This window comes from Artibeus jamaicensis, unplaced genomic scaffold, assembly GCF_021234435.1.
Source record: "Artibeus jamaicensis isolate MK-2021 breed Jamaican fruit bat unplaced genomic scaffold, CSHL_Jam_final contig_60, whole genome shotgun sequence".
Lineage (NCBI taxonomy): Eukaryota > Metazoa > Chordata > Mammalia > Chiroptera > Phyllostomidae > Artibeus > Artibeus jamaicensis.
Window position 1 is genome coordinate 717,114 of NW_026521900.1, and position 20,409 is coordinate 737,522.

General features: G+C 43.1%; 1 protein-coding gene across 2 annotated transcripts in view; it reads right to left on the bottom strand.

The window, feature by feature from the left end:
- Positions 1–14,332, bottom strand: part of SRPX (sushi repeat containing protein X-linked) — an 87,360-nt gene extending 73,028 nt beyond the window's left edge. For both annotated transcript variants that reach the window (XM_053670624.1, XM_053670623.1), the window contains exon 1: positions 14,152–14,332. In XM_053670624.1, the coding sequence (XP_053526599.1) occupies positions 14,152–14,227 (76 nt within the window). In that variant the 5' untranslated portion in view covers positions 14,228–14,332. The remainder of the gene's footprint in view (positions 1–14,151) is intronic.
- Between the last annotated feature and the right edge of the window lie 6,077 nt (positions 14,333–20,409).

Here is a 20,409-nt window from a genome sequence, read left to right on the forward strand (position 1 = left end):
AAGCATGTAGATTGGAAGGAAGGAGTAGAGCTATCTCTATTCATAAACGTCATGATTACCCTAAAGAATCTACAAAATAACTCCTGAGGTTAGCAAGGTTGCAGTATACAAAGTCATAACACAAAAATCACTTGTATTTCTATATGCTAGTGAAGAACCATTAGAAAGCAATTTTTTCTAATTACCATTTCCAATAGCTGCAGAAAATGACATACTTAAGTACAAATCTAACAAAACATGTACCAGATCTGTATACTGAAAACTCCAAAATGCTAATCAAAGAAATAAAAAAATGATCTCCCCAAATGGAGAGATATACTGCATCTGTTGATTAGAAGATTCAAAATAGTAAAGATGTCAATTTTCCCCAAATAGATCAACAGATTTATGATAATTCCAGTCAGGATCCCAGCAGGCATTTTGGGTAGATACAGACAAGCTTATTCTAAAATTTATATCAAACTTACACATAAAACAATTTTGGAAAAGAAGAAAGAGGTTGGAGGAAATACTATCCAATTTTAAGACTATTTACAAAACTACAGTAATTAAAATAATGGGGTATTGATGAAGACATAGGCACATAGATCCATAAATCAGAATAAAGAACACAGAAACAGACCTGCAAAGAAACCTGTCAATTAATTTTTGAAAAAGGTGCAAAGGTAATTAAGTGGCACTTTTGTATATCAAGTATACCTTAATAAAGCTGTTTCAAAAAAAAAAAAAAACCTGTGTGTTCCTCTCACAGTATTTTTTTTTTAACTTCAGGAATTTTGGGAATGCTAAATGCATGAAGAGGGGCCTTCAGGATTCACAGAAATGGAAAATAATTTGGGACACTGCAGCTGTTCATTGAAGCTTGTTTTCCCAACTTTAGAAACTAGATGAAGAATTTTCTGTTACTTAGTCCTTACTCCTCATGTAATGAGGTGTCCTTAGATTCTGGATTAAAAATAATCTATGAGAATATAACACATACATTTTAGAATATAAAATAATACACTAATTACAAATAAATTCAAAGAAAAAATCAAGGTCAGAGTAAATTTTGTTGGTATTGATAGTACCAAGAAACACTAAAGCCCTTTGTTATGGGGCACGAAATGATGCAAGTTGCTTGAAATGAAAGGACATTGGACACTTGCGGGCAGAAGAAGTAGGCAGTGAGAGGTTTCTTTATGAAGCCCTAAAAACCATGCTGGCTTGGAAAAGTATTGTAGGAGACACCCACGTCCACTTGAGCTTACAGTAAATGATCTGCCTCAAATTGCTAGTGGCCAGTGGTTACCTAACAGTCATGACCAGCAATTTGTGGGTGTCTGTCACGTAAAGTCCAGTGAAAGAGGAAGAGAAAATGGCTAGTCAGCCCTCTACAATGAATAGAAATGCATGCAAGTTTTTTTTTGGGGGGGAGGGCAGAGCCATATCTTATATTTGCACAGTACATTACAAATCACTAACCTAGGAGAGCAGGTGGCATTGTTCATATTTGGCAGATAAAGTAGAAGTTAAGCTGGCCATGTTCATCCAGCTAGTAGATGGATAATGGTGTTTACCACATTTTCGTATAACCTTCTTTAGTAAAATGTCTGTTAAAATATTTTGCCCACTCTTTAAATTGGGTTACTTGCTTTCTTATTATTGAGTTTAGAGAGCTCTATTATATAGTTATATATTCTGGATAAAAGTCCTTTATCATATATGTCATTTGCAAATATTTTCTTCAGTCTGTGGTTTATCTTTTCATCCTCTTAACTGTATCTTTTGTAGAATGGAAGCTTTAAATGTGGATGAAGTACAATGTTTCTTTTACCTTTTATAGATCGTGCTTTTGGTGTCATATCTAGGAAAGTCTTATCTAACTCAAGCTGACAAATATTTCCTTCCATATTATCAAGAAGTTTTATAGTTACAGGTTTCATATTTATGTCTATGAAATAAATCTATGTTTCTATTTTCAGTTACTTTTTCCTTTAATAAAGTCTTTGCCTTTGATGAAATTGAAAAAAATAAGTATGGGGGAGTGAGGGGTAGGGGTGTTCCTGATACCAGTAAGCACTGGAAATAAACCTGGGATATTCTCAGGAATACAGATTTACTCCATTCTATGGACTTGCAATGAATCTGGGCATGCCACAGTCTGTAGCTAAACAGTCTAATATACTTGGAGAGCTAACCTGGGATTCAGCATTTAATCAGAATGCACCTATCAAATATCCAATAAAATTAAACTCATATTTCCAATATGCTCTTTCATGCTAGTTCTATAGTTAATTAATTGCAACCCTGACCAAAACAAATTACTGCCACTCTGCATATGCATACCATTCTCTCCAGCTAAAGAGGTGGAGTCTATCCACTACTACTACCACCCCAAATCTAGGCCTGCTTTGCAGTTTGCTTTAACAAATACAATGTGACAGAGCAATGCTATGACAGTTTTGTGCCTGGACTTTAAGTGTCCTGGCAGCTTTGGCTGTCATTCCCAGGGAAGCCATGTGCATGTAAACAAGTCCATTTATTCTACTGGAGAAAAGGACACCATGGAGGGAAAGAAGATCTGAGAATGGGAGGCTGTAAAGAGGTAGCAAGAAAGGCCCCAAAATCCCAGCCATTCCAGTCATCCCAGATGAACTGCCAGACATGTTAGTGGAGCCACCTTGAATCCATCTGCCCCATATGAGCTGCCCCAGCCAACACCATGTTGAGGAGAGATGAGCCATTCCCACTGAGCCCTGCCCAAACTGCAGAGTCATGAACAAATAAATGGTGGTTGCTGTTTTAAACCACTGAGTTTTAGAATGGTTTCTTACACAGCAACAGATAACAAAAACACTCCCCAGGTTTCCATTGTATTAGTCAGCCTTCTAGTTCGCTTACTAACCTGGATAGTTCTATTTAGCAGAAATCAATTCAGCAGTAGAAAGAACTCTGAATCAGAAACCAAAAGCATAGGTGAAGTTCCAGCTTAGCTATTGTTTGTGTGAGTCCCCCCAAATGCACAATTAAGGTGCAAGTAGTTATTTGGGAGGAGATACCAGGAAGCACAGTGATGGACTGTGGGGGGAAGGATACAGGGAAGGGAGAAAAACGCTTATTGGGCAACTGCTGTGGGCACTGGAGCTCCATCCTGCATCCGCCCTCTTCCTTACTTGCATCCCAACACCACCCTTATGTAAGTTGTTTCCCCATTAAAGCTATTCTTAGATGTCAGTTTTAACTTTATTTCAGCCAGAAAAAGATAATGGTGGCAAGGTGGGGGAGGGATGGCAAGAGGATGATCCTTGTTAGACATGAGCTCTAAGACACCAGTCCTTATACCACTTCTTCACCTGAGAGAATGTGTTTCCTCTATTCAAACCTTCTGCACAAGACCTGAAAGGAAACTTCAGGCAGAGCTACTGGCATCCAGAGTCCCCAGGCACTCAGCCTTTAACTAGCAAAGACAATTAAGATGGCATGTGGCTTGTGGAAATTTTAATTGTGGCCATATTTTACATAGCTAACAGAAACAAATTTAAAAGGATAATTTTATAAATGAATGTATTACTCTCATCCAAGGGAAACATAATCTATTTCCAATTTAGTCACCCATAATATTTAGTTTAATATTATGAAGGGCCAACTTGTGTTCCTGCCCATCGCCTAAAGCTGGAAGAGGGAAGAAATGAGAAACAATAGGCACGTAGATCTGAGAAGGTCATCCCAAAGCAGGGGCTCTAAACAAATGCCAACTCCTGCTTCCACCAAGGGACATTCCCAAAGCTCTGGAGTCTGTTTTCATTCAATAGACAGACAAAAAAAAAGGTCTAGCCTTTAAGGGAAAACCAGAGAGTGAAACCAAAGCATTGGCATATGGTCCTCTGAAGGCTTAACTGTCCTCCACAGAGGCCAACTGAGGCACAGAGGCCAACTGAGGCCAAAAATCAAAGAAATGAGGGAGGCTATAGCACTGCTTATAGCAAAGGTTCCATATGAAGGTTCTGACTGAGGCCACATGGCATCAGAGAGCTCTAGAGCACACTACAGAGATGCTGAGCTGGAGAAGAGCTCATTCCTGCACCACATTCACATCTGGGATAGATGTGAATGCCTTTGTTTTCTGGACCATGAGGTGATTCTGCTTCTTTTCAATTATGTTCAGAAGGCAAAAACAAATCAAGAACTCACCCATCCACAATAGCTCTTGAGGTCTGAAGACCTCAACAAAGACAGAGCAAATACCTTGGCAAGGAATCTCAGGGGCTCCTCTCACCTCACCCTCAAGCCTCAATACTTCTGGGATTTTCAAACAAAGTGACAACATGACAGTTACAAACTGTGATAGCAAAGAATAAAAAAGCATTCACATCCAGACCCATGACAGGGACACCACTGTCCATGAAATGGAATGGGAAGGGAAGAAACTCTAGAATGAGAGGGAGTGAGCTGAGCTCTGAGACAGAATGCACAGATGTCCTGTGCTGAGAGATGCTGCCTGGGGACAGACCACAGCCTTAGATCCAAAAACTTCCAGAGGCTTTCCTATGACCAGGGAGCCAAGCAAAAGCCATTTGGATGTGGCTTCCCTGGAAAAATGAGCTAGGGATTTGAATGAGGAAATTTTGCAAAGGAAGAAAGAAGGGTGTTCTGAAGAGATACAGCATACAGAGGGGGAGAGAAATGCATCCCAAAGGCTGTTCACAGCTTTCTTCACACTTTAATACACAAAATCACATTTTAAAGAACACATGTTTCCAACCAAAAAAGTTGGTGGCTTTCAAGTGGAGGAAACTTCTAACCAAGTGTGCCCACAGCTGTTTAGCAGGGCAGATGTGAGACAGATGATGTTACCCAAAGGTTGTTTTTAATTCTTTCCTTTTCCCCCCTTGAGCCTGCAATGGTCTCTGCCACCAGTAAATGTTTCAGGAAATCTAATGTCATCTTCCCAAATGCCATTTCCTGAAACCAAAAACACAGTTTCTTTTAAAAACAACAAAGAGTAAACACTAGTCTAATGAGATACTCTGAGAAAATTTGGAAATGTTCTCACATTTGAGAGTGCACCAGAATCACTTGGAAGGTTTGTTATAGAACACACTGCCAGGCCACCTTTCCTTATGCCCAGATTCAATAGCTCTGGAGTGGGACTCAAGAATTTACATATCTAACAAGTTCCCATGTGCTACTGCTGGTCTGGGGACCATACTCTGAGAGTCTGTGGTCCCTACTATTTCTCACTGTCCTCTACCAGAGGGTAACAAGGTACAGTAGTGTATCAATGACCCTGAGCAGTCCTGAAATCAAGAAACTTACTTAACCAAGCATTTCTCAATTTATTTGCAATGAATTCTGCTGCCCATAAATGCCCATAGGACATCTGTGAAACTCTCCAGGAAGCAGTGCTTCAAGGAAGCCACTTTTGCAAATGCTCTATTAAGCATGTTCCTGACCAGAAGCAAGATTACAGGCTTCTGAAGGAACAGCAACCTGTGAAAGATAGATGTCCAAATCAAGCCCTCAGCAGCAATCTGGGGTAAGGATAGTGGAGGGCTGTGGGCCACACCACCTAGCAGAATCCTTGGCAAGGCAGTAGATCTGGAGCAACCTGAGCCTGCTGCCCATAAATTGGGCAACATCAAGGAAGTCTGCCAGTGGATAGCAAAGGTCAGTCCACCTCCAGCTTTGGATTAGGACAGCAGGCCCTGGCCAAGAATTGGCAAGAATAAAATAGGGACCTAGTTTGAATGAGGTCTGAAATATCAGGAGGTACATGGAGAATAAGTCACCCACCTATCTGTCAGATAAGTTAACAATACGGTGTACAATGCTAGTGACAGTATGCTGGCCCAGGCATCTTTAAAAACTCCTGCCTAAGGTTGAGTCCTTAGGCAAGTCTCATGGTGAAGGAGAAGTAGCCCCAAACACCTAGGGATCTTGTTAAAAGGTAGGTTCTAATTTATTAAATCTGAGGTAAGTTTCAAGATTCTACAGTTCTGTAAAGCTCCCAGGTTTGTCTTCTATACTTTGTGTAGCAAGATCCTAGTCTAGAGGTTGGCAAATCTCTTCTGTAAAGAGCCAGATAAATACTTTCAGCTTACAGACCATACAGTTAGTCTCTGTCACAGCTACTCAACACTGCCATTGTATCACCTAGTAGCCATAGACCATACCCAAATGAATGACTGTGGCTGAGTGCCAATGACACTGGCATTTGAACTTCATAGAATTTTCATGCATCATGAAATATTCTTCTCCTTTTCATTTTTCGACCATTTTAAAATTTAAAAACCATTATTACTACTCACTGGTCATACAAACCAGGTGGTGGGCCATATTTGGTCTGCCCTGGACTCAGTTTGCTGACCCCTGCCCTAGATAAATGGTCCCTAACCCAGACTGGCAAAAAAGAATACACAGAGGTGGGGCCCGACAACCTCATTTCATCAAACTCTCCAGGTCATCCAAATGCAGCCTGTCCAAATGCCACTGCTTATTTAAGGACCCCTTGAAAAGGTGGGAAGCCCCTTTTAGTGATGTTAACAGTTCAGTCTTCCTGACTTGCCCCATTCATGAGGCTGGGAGCGGGGAGGAGAACTTAATATGAAGGGCTGAGTGTGCTGTCCTGACTTTCCCATTGGCATCCATCTCACCCTCCAAGTGCCACCTCCTCCCTAGTCCCAGAGGCATTAGTTTCTGGTATAAAGACATATAGTCACTGTGTCTTTAAGGGTTGGTCTGTTCCAGTGAGTCTCAGCCCCAGAACTAGGTCTTGTAAGAGTGGCAGAACTGGCTCTAATCACACTCCTGTGGCCTTCTTAAGAGCTGAAGTTTTTTTTAAGGTCCAGTTTAGCTTCGGGGCAAAACCATGCAAGGACCCCGTTAGCAATCATTGAAGACATGCTTGGCTGCTGCTGGAGATTAGGCCAGGCAAGGGCTGCACTCCTGATAGGACTACTTAATGAGATGAAGCCAGAGACTCTCTGAGGGACTCTCTTGGGGTTGTTTTTGAGTTAGAGAACGGAGTAGGAACCTACAGGCTGTACATGCTTATCTCAGGAATGTCAGGGACTGGAAGGGAAGTCTAGAGGATACAGGGATGAAGGCAAAGCTAACAGGAAAAGGAAGAGAGGAGGGGAACAGAGTGTGACAGTTATAAACAGGCAAGCCACTAGGTCTTGGCAAAAGGCTGCACTCATTCATCAGACCAGTACTTCTCGAATTTCACTGTGTATAAGAATCATTGGAAGGATCTTGCTAAAATGCACATGCTGATTTGTCAGGTCTTGGGTAGGGCCTGAGCTTATGCATTTCTGACTTTCTCCCAGGTAATCCAAGAATTCAAGCATGCAAGGATGATGCTGGCATGCAAGCATAGCTTTTTGTTTTGTTTTGTTTTGTTTTGTTTTGTTTTGTTTTGTTTTGTTTAAGTAGTCAGAAGGTATAAAAGAATATGAGGTCCATATCTCTATCCCACCTGGAGCTACTGTCATCTAGGACTGCCACACATATGGTTGTTCAGGGAGTTCCCTATACCACAGCACCCACTGTCATACCCACCAAAAGAGCAAGCAGGGTCTCAAGTCATCCTGTGTCCACTCTCCAAGTGTGGAGTCCCAGGCCTGCCTCTATCCTTTTCCTAATTACCTGAAGTCTGCCTCCTGACCAAGCCCTGTGTCCACAGAATTACACGTGCCCAAACAGCATCTTTTTCTAATTCTAGTAAAGGTGCCTTATGGGTTAGCAATGGCCCTGACGCCAGCAGTTACAGAGTGGTAGGAACCCTTAAGTGACTCTTGCCAGTACTCCACCACAGGTGGTAGAACAGACATTGCTTTCTCATTCAGCCCTTGACTGGAAGCTTTTAATGAACTGAGATAAAATGACATCACGTAATCAAAATGACAGATAATATCAACAGATTCCAGTACCTGTTCCTTTGGTCAGAGGCATCAGAGCCATAAGTAGCTAATGGTCAAACAAGATGATTCTACCCTTTGGAAAGCTGAGTTAAAATCTAAGTGGAAAGAGAATTTCAGCATTGGATATTTAAAGGAATAGGAGCCTTTGCTGACAAATGCTGAGTCAGTGGCAATAAGTCAAACTTCCCACAAGGATGGCCACTCTAGAGGCAGAGTCTCAAAAGGTGAGGCATGTCAACACTTCTTTACCACTCCACAAGAGCCTGCCAAACCCTGGCTCAATTCTCATCCCATGGCCTTAATTTAAGCAGTGCTTTTGAACATTCTTGGATCCTGGAACTGGCAGGGTCATTCAGCTCAGCCACCCACACAGTAAGTGGCAGGCCGCAGCCCTCTGTCCAAGGATCCTGGGTTGTGATACACATCGAAGAGATAGATGCTCACTAGGCACAACTGGACACACACTGCAAACAGCCAGTGACAGCAGGGGAAACAAGTTGCTAACGCATATAAGCCATCACACTGCAGGTCACTGTAAGAGTAGGGAAGAAGAAATAGTGCAGGGATATTTCAAGGCTAAGGCAGAAAGCCCTCTCCCAAATTCTATGTTTGGGTCTGTTTGACTATTACTCATAAAAATAGTTTTAAACCCAACATACTCAATTTACAACCCCAAACCTCTGGGAGAATCCAAGCTATTGTGTCCAAACCCATTTATCGTCTTCCTGGAGAACAATACATAAAGAAGCATCCAGTATGAGCTAAGGATTATGGGTGAGTGAATCACTGAGTCAGAGAATGAGTGATCCTAAGGTTTCTGAGGCCAGAGCACCAGGCAACTGTAAGATCCAGGTGCAACCAATTATCATCTGGAAAACTTGGGAGTTTAGCAATGCTACCAATGACTTTTCTCTTGCACAAGCTTATCCTTAAATCTTTATCTGAAAATCTTGTCCCTGGAACTCCCCGGAATCTCTAAGTCTCCTAGGGTGATTGGAAATCCGAGAGCCTCAGCAATTAGGTATGCCCTGAATTGTTGCCTGCTCAGATGAATCTTTTGTTCAGTGTACTGCAAATTTCCTGACATTTTGCTATCCTGCATTCCATCTTCTTTGGGAATCATCCTCTTGAAAATTCTGGTTAAATCCTACAGGGATATTTGAAATACAATGCATTGATTTCCTGCTATATTTGCTTCAATCAATCAATTCACAAATACTGACTAAAGACCCTCTCCCATGTCCCATAAACTGTGCTAAATTGGGGTTGGGGGTATCACCAGTTGCCAGCCCAGGCCTTAAGGCAATTCCAGTCTATGATTATGTCTGCTTTGTTTGCTGTTGCTTTTTAAATGAGGAGAACAGGAAATTACCAGTGGTTATAACTCAAGGCTACCAGCTCAGTGGTTCAATCAAAGTTTCCCTATTCTGGCCATTTCCTCTTACTTTGTATGTTGATTTTGTGCCCATTAAGTGCACATTCTCTCAAAAAATTCACAAAGATGATCTAGTGAGCGGTGGTTTTGAACTGGGTTAGGGCCTTCTCCCCAGAAGAAGAACACCCACCAGACTTTTGTTTCCAATTTCAGAATGTTCTTAGAGAAGCCCACAGGTCTCCCATTCTAACCTTTCATGGGCCTGTAGTGCCACTGTCTTTGGCATGAGAATCTATCAGCATCATTTTTCAATAACCAGATCCAATGTCCCTGCATGGCTACTCTCTGCACTCCCAGGCCTGTCAACACACCTGTGCTATAACATTTACCACCTTAACATTCAGTGTCTATTTCTCCGTAAGACAGAATGCTTCTGATAGAAGAAATTCCCTCTTCTTCCTCATCCTGGTATCCCAAGCACCCCATCATTTAGCGTCTACTTTGGAAAGTAGACACTCCACTCTCTGGGTGGAGCCCACATTTCCTTGGAGAAGGCAGAAACTGGTTCTGTTTCAGAACTATATTCAAATATCCAAAAGAAAGATTCAGGCTTAAAACCCCTGAAACAATTGCCCACAAAAGCTGATGGTCAATACATCATACAATTGAGAACCAAGGGGCTGGCCTAAGAAACTTCCTATGAACTGCAACTCAGGAGAGGTTATTATTCACGCTGCTTTTTGGGAAGTGAATCTTTAATCTGGGTATTAATCAGAACTTGGCTGCTACAATTTTATACTATGCTATAGCTTGGCAAAAGTAAACCTTCTGCTTAAACTCAATCTTTACTTTCAATTACCCATTTTAGTTGTGTTCTCTGAAAAGGGAATTAATGCACCACACATTTGTGTTTACTAAGGAAACTAAACTTCTTTGGAAGGGGCCATAGCAAAGTGGCCAACAAAAACAATAAATACAAACTCCAGCTTGTGGCTGCAGTCAGACTCTCATCTTACATCCCCTAACAGAGAAAGTTATGCTTCAACAGAGGGTGTTCCTGGATTTAAATGCAAGCTTTGCAGCCAGTAAGCCATAGTCTCTATGTATACAGATGGTGGCACAAAGCCTTGTTTCTCTGCACATGTGTTTCTCTCAGCAACTTTTCTTTCCAATGGCCATCACCCAAATTACAAGGAACTATTAACTCAATATGCACAAGTATCCACCTGGCTTAAGGTGCTCGGTTAGGCAATGTGAGAAATATAAAGAAGGGTAAGACATAGCATTGCCCTACCTTCAAGAGCTCAGAATCTAGAAATACAGGTATATCTCATTTTATTTTGGTGCACTTTATTGCACTTCACAGATGCAGCTTTTTTTTTTTAATTAAAGGCAAGATACCATACTAGCGAAAAGATTATGACTCACTTTATTGTGATTCTTTCTTTATTGTGGTGCTCTGGAACCGAACCTGCAATATCTCTACAGTCTGCCAATATAGAGGAGCAAATAAATGATTGTAAAGTATGGCATACATGATAAATACCACAAGAGAGACATGAAGCACTGTGGGTCCTTAAAGGAAATCTGAAGCTTCCCATTCAATGGATAAAAACGAAGTTTCATTAAAATGGGGGTGTCATTGGATGATGGGCTGAATTTGGACAGACTGGTGGTTGGGGGAAAGCAATCCAGGTTCAGGAAGCAGTAACACCAGAAAGTGTTCTCTCACTTTTTGAGTGACATTTTCCTGTCACTCCAGTTCTACAAAAACAGTTAAACCATTTTGGCCAGGATTTAGGAAACTAGGTGAGAAAGACTAGAAAATTAGGACAGAAGCAAATTGTATAGTTTCCTGAGAACAGTTGAGAATGTTCTACTTAACTTTGGATAGAACCTGGAGCTGTTGCTCCCCATATTGGAATAGGAAAGTAAAGTGATAGAAGTGGCACTAAAGTAAAACTGTATACCTAAAAGGCCAGAATCTGGCCAAAATGAGTAGAATGAGTTAGAATAACAGAGACTAAAGGTGAGAATGTTATACAAATGATACAAAAAGAAAGGGTCTGTATTTCAATTGTGATGTGAGCATTGATGAGGAGGGAAGTTCGAAGATGATGTTTTAAATGGTTCCTGGTGTCTCTTAGAGCTCACAAGTCTGTGAAATAAGAAGCAGCAATACCAATATACTATACTGACAGCATTCTGAGTGAAGAAAATGCCAGGTGAAAATGTCCTGCTCTCGTCAGCATTCTCCTTTTCAATGCAGAGTCATTTTTGTCATCTGATTACATGTTTTAAATCCAAAGAATGATTTCTAGCCTAGCCTGAGACTTTAATTGTATATCCTGAGCCAGGTGTTCAGTTCCTAATATTCATCTCCAAATGTGGCATTTCAGAAGACTGCTTTGGCTGCTATGGTCTGGTCTGGCTTTCCTGGCTGGTCAAAACACACTACTTTAACCACCTTTCTCCAGGTGTAAGATTCATGGAGCCTTTCTTAGTGGCTGAAGCACTCATCCCCACCTTCTGTGAGCATTCAAAAGTTCACTTAAGAAGAGAATCAAAACCCCTACCCTTATAGGCATGAAAACACAATCATATGCAAACAACTTGGCTATGGACTTTCCATACATTTCATTTTTTTAAAGATACTGTGTCTTTGCTAGGCTGCAAAGAATAAATCAGAGGGTCAGAAAAGCTGCATCAAATTTGAAGATGGAAGAACTCCAGATACTTTCTAAGGGTGGAAATGGGAAAGATTTACTCTCACTCTGACAAGATTTGTTGTTAAACCTCAACTGGTTATATAATCAGGAGGCTGAGTGGAGCCCTAGATAGGCTTCTTACCTTCTCTCTTATTGGAGACATGCTGTCCACTTGCTAAGAAGGTGCCTCTGAAATGATCCTCAAAGTCTGCCACCCAGCACTTAGGGTGAACTCAGCCGACATGACCTCAGGACCTGCTGGACCTTGCCTCAGGATCTGATGACCTAGGGCATCTCCCCTCCCCAGCCTTCCAAAACCTCTGGCTTAGAGTGAAATCCCACCCTTCAATTCAATAGCCCCAGCAGATCACATTTCCATGGAGAAGAGCCAAGAGATAGCTCAAATGGGGTGCTTTGAAAGCCTCCCCAACCAGCTTCTACTCATTTTGGGTCTCAGGAGAGCCTGAGGGCTGGTGAGGAATCAGTGCAAGAAGGAGGGAGGTGGCCTCCAGTAGGGGACAGCTCACAGGCTATCTGAGGAACCAGGCCAGCCTGGGACAGTTCCCTAAAGACTGAGAGGGGTAAGCATCCATCCTGGCAAACCCATGATTCTGTGGATGGCTGGGCTCTGGCAGCAAGCTACACTATACAAGGGTAGAAGCTGAGAGAAAAGAGAGCAGAGGGCATGGTAAGGGGAGGGATGGTGATCAGATAGAAAATGAGAAGAGGCCCCTTGGCTGAGAAAGGCTCCAGCAGATGCGTGGGTAGCTCAGAGAAGCCTCTTAATTCAGAGTATGACTGCCTCTAGCTAGTTTCTCAACTCCCCCTGCTCCCCCTAGGCCACTTCTTGCCCAGTACTGACTTCCCTTTCCTCTCTGGATTCATTTTAACCCAACTCCCGCTAAAGGGGGTAGGGGCATTATCACACCATGGGAATGGCACTTGCCTAGCACTGAGGATAAAGTCTCCTTTCCACTTTTCCCTGAATCCGTTCCTACCAAACAGCTTAAACTTGCAAGAGTCAGCTCGAAACACAAATGTTCCTGTTTATCACTTCACACATTTGTTTGACTCATGCATTTGGGGATGTGCAGAGAATTTCCAGCAGCCATCCTTATGTCTCCCCAGCACACTATCTGGGAAACCCCACCCCACCCTTCATCTAGAAGTCAGTAAGTTTGTTTCTCAGACCCCAGGCTTAAACTGCCCACGATGCTGAATGCAAAGCCAAGTATTTGCACACCATATAGTCCACACCAACCATGTTCTCATTAACACTAAATTAAAGTGGGGTCATGGATTTCTTCTCCATTCTAGGTCATGGGTGCATCCATGTTGCCCAGCTCCCCTCAAACTCTCTAAGACTCCCTGATGAAGGAATAGGCTGCAGGTTTTTAAAGGACACCTCCAAAGAAGGTTTTACCAATACCAGGAGATCCCTAATAAGCACTAGGGTTCCCTTAGATGCTAGAGACCACACCCTCCAGCAACAAGAAGCCACACCCTCCAGGGCCCGTGGAGCAGCTCTTAGCAGAGCCACGCCTGTGTAGCCCTTTTTCCCTAGGGCTAGCCAAACGCATGCCACATGTCACCGCTTTCAGCTGGCACCTCTTTCCCAGAGGCGCACACTTTCTTGGAACCCCCAGAAGAGGGGAGCAAGAGAGGCCCTGCTTGTGCTGTCCAAAAGAGTCATTTCACAGTGAAAGTGACTGCAGCCCCAGGGGATGGCCTGAGACCTTGTGTGGGAGGGGGTGGGAGCTCCTTTCAAGATAATCTGCCAGTCCCTTGGGCTCTGGCCCTGAGCAACTGTGTGAGAGGCAAAAGTCTGGGTGGTGAGAAACTCGCCCGCGACCAAACTTCTCTGAGTTAGCCTACTGCGCCAACTTGGGTTTGCTTGGACCCTTGGAACCCCAGACGCAGAGGGTACTCGGGCTCCAGGAGCTGTGAAGGCGCTAGGCGCCTGGAGAGGGGTTGACAGTGGGCTCTCCCCTCTCGGTGCCCAGACTTGAGCCCTGCTCCGTGTCATCCCCTCCTCAGGAAGCAGAAAGAAAAAAAAAAAAAAAGGAGTTTGCCGCAAACAAAGGGCGCCCCCCGAAACTCCCTCTGTCCAGAGCGGAGGGTTCCCAGTACCCAGCTGGGGAGGATGCCCCGCCTCCGGCCCTACCTGGGAAGCCTTGGCTCAGAGGGACCAGCAGCAGCAGGACCAGCAGCAGTGGGGGCAGCAGCACGGGGCTCCCCATGGTGCTCGGTGCTCAGCTCAGCCCCTGCAGCGCAGCAAGCTTCCCGGGGCGGGCAGAGACAGACCAGACTGAGGGGCTGAGCGGCAAGCAAGGACGGCTGAGCTGGAAAACTCCTCCTCTCTCGCTTCTCTCCTTCCCTGCGGATTGGGGCCAGCCCTCCTTCCTCCGCCTCCCGGGAATGCTGGGGCGGTTTGGGACTCCCACCCACCCTCTTTTGTGCCAGCGTTTCTTCTGGAAGCGGAACTGAACTCCCCAGGACCAGAGCACTCCAGGGGTATCTTTCTGTTCTCCAACTGTGAGCCCCCTCACCAGAATACACACACTGGTGACCCAACTGCCTCAAGGATCATGGGTCCCCAGCACAATGTCATTTGTGTAAGAAGCTGCAGGAGTCACATAGAAAGAGAAGGGGCGATCAAGGGGATCCAGAATGGCCCACTGCCACAGGTTATGATGGCCACATTGGCTGGTTTGACCCTGTGAAACAAATGTCCAAACCTGTAGAGAATTTTTATGAGTTTCAGCCAAACTGATGACAATTGCTGGGATGCAAAATCTCAACGGATTGAGAAAAAGCTCCTGAGAATTGTAGTTTTGCAGCTTACTTTACACATTCGAATAAAAGGAAGAGGCGTAAGGAGGATGACGTGAATTCCACTGGTGGTAGATTAATGGAGAGTGGGAGACAGCAAAGTGGGGAAATCTGTAAGATTAGATTAAAAGTAAAACAAAGAGACACATGCTTCTTTCATATCGGTGGACAATTAATAATTAACATTGACACATAGAAATGGTATTCAGGAAACAAGACAACCATGAAGGGTTCTGTGGTCTCCTGCTCTGGTGTCCTTCGCTTTGCCTTGAGGCATCTAGAAAACAATTATTCTGACATTTCAAAGGTATTGTTTTCCAAAATATGGCAACAAAAAGCAGTCTAACATCATAACAAAAAAGATGCTATCTTAGGTGCAAAAAGACAACAGACAGGCTCACTTAAGGTAAAGGTTGACCTTTGTCAATGAAGCTACAGGCCTAGGACATGAATACCTGCCACGACATGCCTGTAGTTAGGAACTTTTATGTTCAGACCATCCTATGTGGTTACTTTAGGTCTCTCTGCTTGTAAGGCCACCATGCAGGCCACCCATGAGCTTATCAGGTTTAGTAGGTGATCCCCTTTTTCATCCACAATCCTCATGACCACACCCAAAGCCCTGTATCATTATGTCCATTTTATTCCAGGAAGAAACCCATGCTTAGAAATTGCACAGGTTCACTTTATGGGCAGAGCAAGGTTTTGAACTTAGGTGTGTGGTTCTGATGATGCCAAAGTCCACACTACAGCATTTGTGTTTCTCTTTTGTAAAGGAATGAATCAAGGGCTGGCCCTCATGCATGCTTGCTAAATTGAGGTTTGGAATGGGGCTTCAGGCTCTTTCCAGGGCAAGCACGAGGCAAAGTTCCCTGTCTCAATCACAGCTTTGGGAATCCAGCTGTTGTAGTTTCTTGCAACCAGATTTCTCCATTTCCTGCATTTATCTCAACCACCTGAGAACACCATGACGGGCCTGGAGCCTCCACCATGTTATCTGGCATCAAGGATTCAGAGGTGTCCAACCTGTGGACCATAGGCCATATGCAGCTCAGGATGGCTATGAATGTAGCCCAACACAAAATCGTAAATTTATTTAAAACATTATAAGATTTTTAATGTGTGATTACATTTGCAATGTGTTTAATGTGTGGCCCAAGACAACTCTTCTTCCCATGTGGCCCAGAGATGCAAAAAGGTTGAACACCCCTGCATGGTTTCTAGACTGCCTGCAGGATGAATCTGGTTTCTCTGAGGCTTTCTCAAATGTTTTTTTTTTTTTTTTAATCCATAAGGCAGAACCTCACCCCTTTCCTGATGAAGGAGATCATCTCATTTAAGGCAAATTCTGCCCACGGCTGTTGCATCAAGATTGTGCAGTTTGAGCACTGCACAAAGGTACCTAGAAAAAGGGACAAGTGTGAACATAAATCCAGCTGCCTCTGGATTCAGGGAGCCCTGTGCCTTGGCAGGAGCCACATCCATTGTGGAGGGCTCCCTTCTACTTGCCACAGAAGTCTGGCCCATTAGCTAGTCTTAGGGCCCTGGGAACATCCATCAGGAAGTTTTCAAATTCTTTTATCTAGAGGATGTATTCATTTTCCACTTCTTACAAAAGCTCCCACTTGAACTTCCATATCTTATCTTCCCCATTGTTTCTGGGGCTTTTCTCCATCTCCTGCTGGTTTCTCCATTGCTGCTACCTCCTAAAAGAGCGAAGAAGCCTTCAATAATTCTCAAGAAAAATGAGGGATGTCAGCCTCATCTTGGCTTCCATTAGACAAGACACTCAAGGGAGTGGTTTTCAATCCTGTCTACACACAAGGGGAGCAGGGGGCCTTCATGGAAATACCCAGACCAACAAAACTAGAATCTTCAGGGATGCGGCCTGGAGTTTGACCTGATCCATAATTTTGTTCACCCACACTCAGTGTGTAGGTTTTAGAACTGGATAAATCCTAGGCCAGGGTTTCTCAGATTAGGCACTATTAACATTTGGAGTTCAATACTGCTTCTTTGTGGAGGATGGCTGCCCTGGGCTGAAGAATAGTTAGCAGTACCCCTGGCATTTATGCACCAAATGCCAATAGCAGCCCCTTATTTTCCAAGTTATTACAATAAAAATAGTCAACTGTCCCCTAAGGGAAAATTTGCCCCCAGTTGAAACCACCGTTTTAGATCCATGAGCAAAGATTTATGCGCCTACCAAATTCCAGGTTTGGGTTGTTTGTCCAATGGCCTTTCTCTCCTACATCACCTCTAAATCAAGCTCTGCTTATAGAAACTAACAAAATTCTGACTACACTGAGAGGGAACACCTGGCTTTCTGCTAGCACCTGAGTCTGGCTAAAATACAAGAAACACCACTCTTGCTGTTAAGTGTTGCTCTCTTTACTATCTTAGAGCAAATGCCAATCAGATATTATTATTATTATTATTATTATTATTATTAGTAGTAGTAGTAGTAGTAGTAGTAGTTATTATTATTATTCCAGGCCTCTCTCTGATAGAAAGGATGAGGGCAGAGAGAAGATGAGGGGAAGAGGTTATCAATTTATCCCACAATATCTTTGTAGACAATAGGATGGTTAAGTAGATTCATGATTTGTCAAACAACTGAACCAAGAAGATGGGGTAATGACTTGATGGAAACAAGAAGAGAAGTCACCCAGGGAGTACCAGAGAGCTATGATCTCATTTCTGTTCTGCTGTGTGTAACTATTAATAAATGGAAAAAAGACATTTTTGGCATGAGACACAAAGATAGGCAGGCAAGAAATTGGTTCCAACCATCTCTATAGGCAGAAATGCTGTATTGAGTCTGACCGGTAAATGAGAGTACATATGATGCCCTACATTAGATCTCGAAAACCAACCACATAGACGCAGAGTAGGGGATAGGTGGCTTCACAGCAGTATCTGTGAGAGTTCAGCCTACTTGCCCTCAAGCTAAGGAAGACTTCCCGAGTACCTCAGGGCCATGCAGACAGTGCCTGTTCTGTCCTCTGAGGCATTCTTGGGTGATGCATAAACTGCTAGAAGTGAGGAGAAAGGAACACAGACATCAAAGTCTCACAGGGGCAGTGGAGGTTTCTTTCCAATCTGTACTGTGTGAAGAAGGTTGAAGTAGACACCAGTCTTGTCCCCTGAGTCAGAGCAAAATGAACCACAATGGGAAAGGAAGAAAAAGGATTCTAGGATTCATCCCCACTTACTTCCTTGAGCTTGTCTAATCAGAAATGGTTTTGAAGGAGAAACTGGTAGCAACCTACCTACTGCAGGAGATAGATTTCCCAACAGTGTCAGTGAAGGCCTTTTCCTCCCTGTGCCCCTACAATCTTCCCACACCTCCTCATTCTCCCACCCTTTCAAACGGCTCGGCTCTTTCCACATCCATTAAGAATAAAGGGCCTGCAGTTTAAGGGGAAAATGGGTGGCTCACTGTCCCTTGGGAAATGGGTTGGCATTTCCCAAAGTTGCGGAGACACTCAGGAGTTATGCAATGTAGGGCAATGCTTCTCAAACTGTCTCTGGCAAGGACTATTATTTTAAATTTTCCAATCTATCCTTGATCAATGCTATTGTAAAAGTAATAAACATGACTCACTGGAAAAATAAAATGGCAAAAAGAGAGTAGCACAGGTCCAGGGACCAGACTTTGAGTTGCACAGTTATCTTGAATTTACTCTTTGACATACTACATCTATACAGATGTCAGACTGGCATAGACTCTCCAGGTTTCCAAGAACTCAAGACTACAAAGACAACAGACTTGACTTAAGTCTTCTGGAATTATGGTGAATGAATGCCAGAAGGCTAGGGAGAGTCGGGTTGGTGCTTTTGCTCACTGGTATCTATTAAAAATCTAGATCATTGAGGGTTAAGGTGGGAATGCACAAGGTCAAGATCAAAAAATCTAAAGATACTCCAAGAATGTTATCTGTTTATAATCCCCTGACTTAAAGAGACTTCTAGCATAAATATCCAGAATGAAACAAGACAAGCTCTAGGGGATGAAAACATTCTGAAGCATAAAATAAAAGGAATGTTTTTATTCTACAGATTTAAAGAAAAAAACTCTTATGAAAATAATAATCTACAAAAAAGGAAAAGCAATTTTAGACATTATTTTGGTGTATTCAGTAAAAGAGTCAAAGAAAATGCTTTTATATAGTAGGAATAGAAGGTCATAGAGAGAATTGAGAAATGCAGGCATTCCTCCCAGATATTGTGCATTTAGTTCTAGACCACTGCAATAAAGTAAGTCATTTACTGGTGGAGGGTCTAGTATTTAATTTTTTTAAATGCAACATCTGTGAAGCACAATAAAGTTCAATAAAAGGATGTACGTGTGTATAGGGTTAAAAAATAAAATTAACAACTTTTGGTTTCAATCATCACGTGCTTGGAAGTCATCATTCCTGTCTGGACAATAAGAAAAAGCTACAAAAACAGAAAAATCAATGACTTTTCTCAAACCCAGCAAAGAACTGAGTTTTCAGGGCATATATCCAACCATCATCATCTGCAAAGACAGGCAGATCCAGAAAGTCACAGCCAAGATCCGTTACCTAAAGCAGAAGACATATTGGAACATCTGTGGGTAGAAACACAGATGGCAAATTTAGAAAAATTGCTGGAAGCTGAGTGTGACTAATATGACAGTGAGAAATGCCTGGGGCTGAAGTGATAACAGGGCCCGCCCTTGCTGTAGGCTTCATCTCCAACAACCCTACCAGGTTTTCATGATAAAGGTCCAATAAAGACCCCTCCTGCTCTGGCAGAGGGGAAGAGTTGTCATTCAGAAATATGCTCAGAGACTTCTCCATTAAAAAGAACTACTGTACAAGGGGAAAGCCTTCACCAGAGCCTTATCTTACCCTGAGAAGGGCATTTTCCTGACTTGTCTTGATGACGAATTCCCAGAAAAACATAATTTGGAGAACTGGTTTTGGAGAGGAACTGTCAACTATGAAACTCCAAACCTGGATCATAGGTGTGGTTCTGTGAATCAGGTTGGGTCAATTGAACTCCCCCAAGCCACTGCCGTTAGGGGGGTAAGCACAGGTTCCATGCAGGCCAATCAGAGGCTTGTTCAGATTTTTAAAACAGAGGTTGGTTGAAAGAATCTCTGTTTTCCTCTTTGGTTAGGTATTGTGTGAATGTGACTGAATAAATGCTGGTTTTGTGTTGGGCTCAGAACAAGAGAAGACTCTGCAATATGTCTAGGCTTCTGTACAAGGTGTTTTGCCACCTGGGCCATATGATTCAGGCCATCCAGTGGTGCTCAAATGTCTGTGGCAGATAAAAGATGCATTTGCAAGTCTCTGGCAAAATCCTATTGGTAAAGGAAAACCTGACCCTTAGAATTTTGTAGCAAATTCCTGCCATCCTTTATGAATAATGACTCTCCATTTAAAAAGCAACTCTTGGCCCTGGCTGGTGTAGCTCAGTGGATTGAGTGCGGGCCTGTGAACCAAAGGATCACAGTTCAATTTCCAGTCAGGGCACGTGCCTGGGTTGCAGGCCAGTTCCCAGCAGGGGACACATGAGAGGCAACCATACATTGATATTTCTCTTCCTCTCTCCT